Raw genomic sequence first — 2997 nt, 5'->3', positions numbered from 1 at the left:
CACTGGGCACGCAATCAAATCTGACATCCACATTTGGGATTTCAGACTAAAATGCCAACCTAGTTTTTCATGACAAAACCCACTACGACCATGAAGGCATCACAAATCTTTTGCTCCAACCAGGATTGTGGGAGGAAATCACAACATTTGCCAGGATCCACCAAATGCAGGAGCACGGCATGGCAGATCAGCCAACTAACATCTAGAGCCACAATATATCACAGCAAACAGAGCACATTCCACAAAATTATAGTTTGCTACCATATACGAACATTGTTATCAAGTACCACCACAAAGATAGGAGGCATGAAAGAGAAGTAACTTAAGGTTCAACGACAACCAGACACGATAATAAAGCATAAAATCTGAGACAGCAATAGATTTAGCCGCTCCATGAAACTGACTAGTGGCACTCTAGTTCTTGATCTTCTTCTTGGGCCTCAGCTGGTTGCTGTGACCACACTTCTTCTTGCGGCAGTTGACAGCCCTTGGGTGCAGACGAGCGTAGCACCTGCAGGTAATCAGAAAGATTAGCATGTTGAATATCAGAAGACGCATCAGATCACACTACATTTTCAAAAATATAGAAACAGGATAACACATGGTTGATTAATTCAAACATGATTCAATTGGTTTGTAAAAAGAAATCAACAGATCTGCAGTGAAAACACGTGAGGAAACTTGTAAGGATTCATAAGGGCAAACAGAAAGAACTAAATCCCTGCCAGAACAGAAAATATAACCAGGAATCAGCATGAAACAAGGAATCCATGGAGGCTCTCAGTCTAGGCCAGTTTTTTCCACATAAGAAGATCCTTCAGAAGAGCCCCCCCTTCTCTATAGTTGATGCTTTCCAATCTCATTGCATCCTTCTATCTCAACCTTTTGATGAAGAATAAAATAGGGAAACTAAATTCCTCTAAAATTCTTCACAAAAAGGAAGAAACTTCACAAGGAACCACCAAGAAAGAAGAGCGGACAACAATAGATGAAAGGAGAAATCCCTTCATCCAGCCTTCATATTCAGTGTGGTTAAAGCAAGAGTAGTCATCATCGAGCCAACAATTTGCTGAGATAAATACACCACTCTGGGGGACAAAACATAAAGGAACCACCAAACTGTATGATCTCGTAAGAAATGCAAAAAACTTAAACATACTGCGCTACAAGAAACCACATGGCATATGTGATACATCTTGAAATATTAAGCAGCAACTCGTTATAAAAGAAAACTTCAGGTTATCTTATCTCCCAATGGGAAACCCAAGACCACAAATATATTGACAGGGCACGATGTGTAGTGAACTCTCAATGGATATAACAACAGAACCAAAAGCCTGAGTAATATTGACAAACTTCCCTAGTGTAAAGGTTGAAATGCGTGTTACAGAGGTAGCAACTCTTATGAGACATACAGAGGATTTAACTCAGTTTCGAGTCAGCATAACCTGATAAACAAAATTAAAACTCTGCATCTTTACAGATCCTGTTAGGATCAGTAGCTCATTCCTAAAAGTATGTGCCACCGGTCATCTAAGAGTTTTGACGTATTGAAATCAGCTCAAACTTAACAAGATATTTCTAATATTACTATTAATAACAATTGCGATGCACACATCTAATAAATATGATTAAAATCTTAATTTTTAACATCTTTTCTTGTAGGAATGAATCCAAAAGGCTAACAGATTAATAATAATCAACTCTACTACAGCTATATATCTTTTACACCTAACAGAGATATCATGCCCAGGGAGAAACGAAGCCTACACAATAACTGTAGTTGAAGATTAAAGAAAAGGATGAGGAGATTCGCTTACTTGCGACAGATCATCTTCTCCTGGTTGTACTTGCGGGCGAGCGCCTGCAGAGATGGCTCGATGATGCCTCCACGGAGCCTGAGGACGAGATGGAGGGTGGACTCCTTCTGGATGTTGTAGTCCGCAAGGGTGCGGCCATCCTCCAGCTGCTTACCGGCGAAGATCAGACGCTGCTGGTCCGGCGGGATTCCTACCGGAACAAAACCCGATCTTAGTTACTCCGACCTATGCCGGCAGCCAGAAATGAACGGAACGGAGAAAGAAGAAAATCTGATACTTACCCTCCTTGTCCTGGATCTTAGCCTTGACATTGTCGATGGTATCGCTGCTCTCAACCTCGAGGGTGATGGTCTTCCCCGTGAGGGTCTTCACGAAGATCTGCATTTTGGCCGAGGTTTGTGAGGCGGCGGCGGCGGCGGGTGAGGCATTTTATAGGGGTCGCGGCTGCTCTCCTAGGGTTTGGTATGAAGAGGAGGAGTGCCAAGAGAATGGGCCGTGGGCTGTGGGCTGTGGGCTGTGGGAAGGTAGCCCGTTAGAGCTGGGCTGTATTTGGTCCTCATCGTTACTGGTTTCTCGCGATGCCAAGCGAGTGAGCCCACCAACCACAGAGAGAAATAATCGCTGATTTCTACTATACCATAAAATCTCGAAAATCATAATGAAATATAAAAAAGGCACATGTCTTTATAGAAATTTTGATATGTTTGGTAACACCATAGAACTTGGAGATCAGCTACGGCGAATATGGATAACATGCCATTTGTTTCAAGTTTTTCTTTTCTTTTCTAGGATGTTCCAAAGTGTTCGATCGAAATGGAACACAAATTAGCAAGTGGGTAGAAATGTCTATAATCTTAGATGTAAAATTCTCTGTTCACAAGGAAGAATTTTTTATTCTTTCGAGGATGATGCCAGACCTCCACTCGTTCTCTCTCTTAGGGGTAAAAAGACTCACACATTACTAATATCTATTCGTGAGCACGCACACAACCGACTACATCCTTGCTATTCTCTGTTTTTTTAAAAAAGGCACATGTCTTTATAGAAATTTTGATATGTTTGGTAACACCATAGAACTTGGAGATCAGCTACGGCGAATATGGATAACATGCCATTTGTTTCAAGTTTTTCTTTTCTTTTCTAGGATGTTCCAAAGTGTTCGACTGAAATGGAACAC

The 2997-nt window shown here is 41.5% G+C and overlaps 1 protein-coding gene across 1 annotated transcript; it reads right to left on the bottom strand.

Moving 5' to 3' along the window:
* Positions 1 to 237: 237 nt before the first annotated feature.
* On the bottom strand, positions 238 to 2237 carry LOC124701855 (ubiquitin-60S ribosomal protein L40-1). The gene is made up of 3 exons (XM_047233953.1): positions 2102 to 2237; positions 1821 to 2010; positions 238 to 511 (listed from the first exon to the last, which is right to left on the bottom strand). The coding sequence occupies exons 1-3, from the start codon at positions 2202 to 2204 to the stop codon at positions 415 to 417; spliced, it is 390 nt and encodes a 129-aa protein (XP_047089909.1). The 5' UTR covers positions 2205 to 2237; the 3' UTR covers positions 238 to 414.
* Positions 2238 to 2997: the final 760 nt, after the last annotated feature.

This window comes from Lolium rigidum, chromosome 3, assembly GCF_022539505.1.
Source record: "Lolium rigidum isolate FL_2022 chromosome 3, APGP_CSIRO_Lrig_0.1, whole genome shotgun sequence".
Classification (NCBI taxonomy): Eukaryota; Viridiplantae; Streptophyta; class Magnoliopsida; order Poales; family Poaceae; genus Lolium; species Lolium rigidum.
Note: the sequence above shows the minus strand (reverse complement) of the source record. Positions and strands in the feature narration are given on the sequence as shown.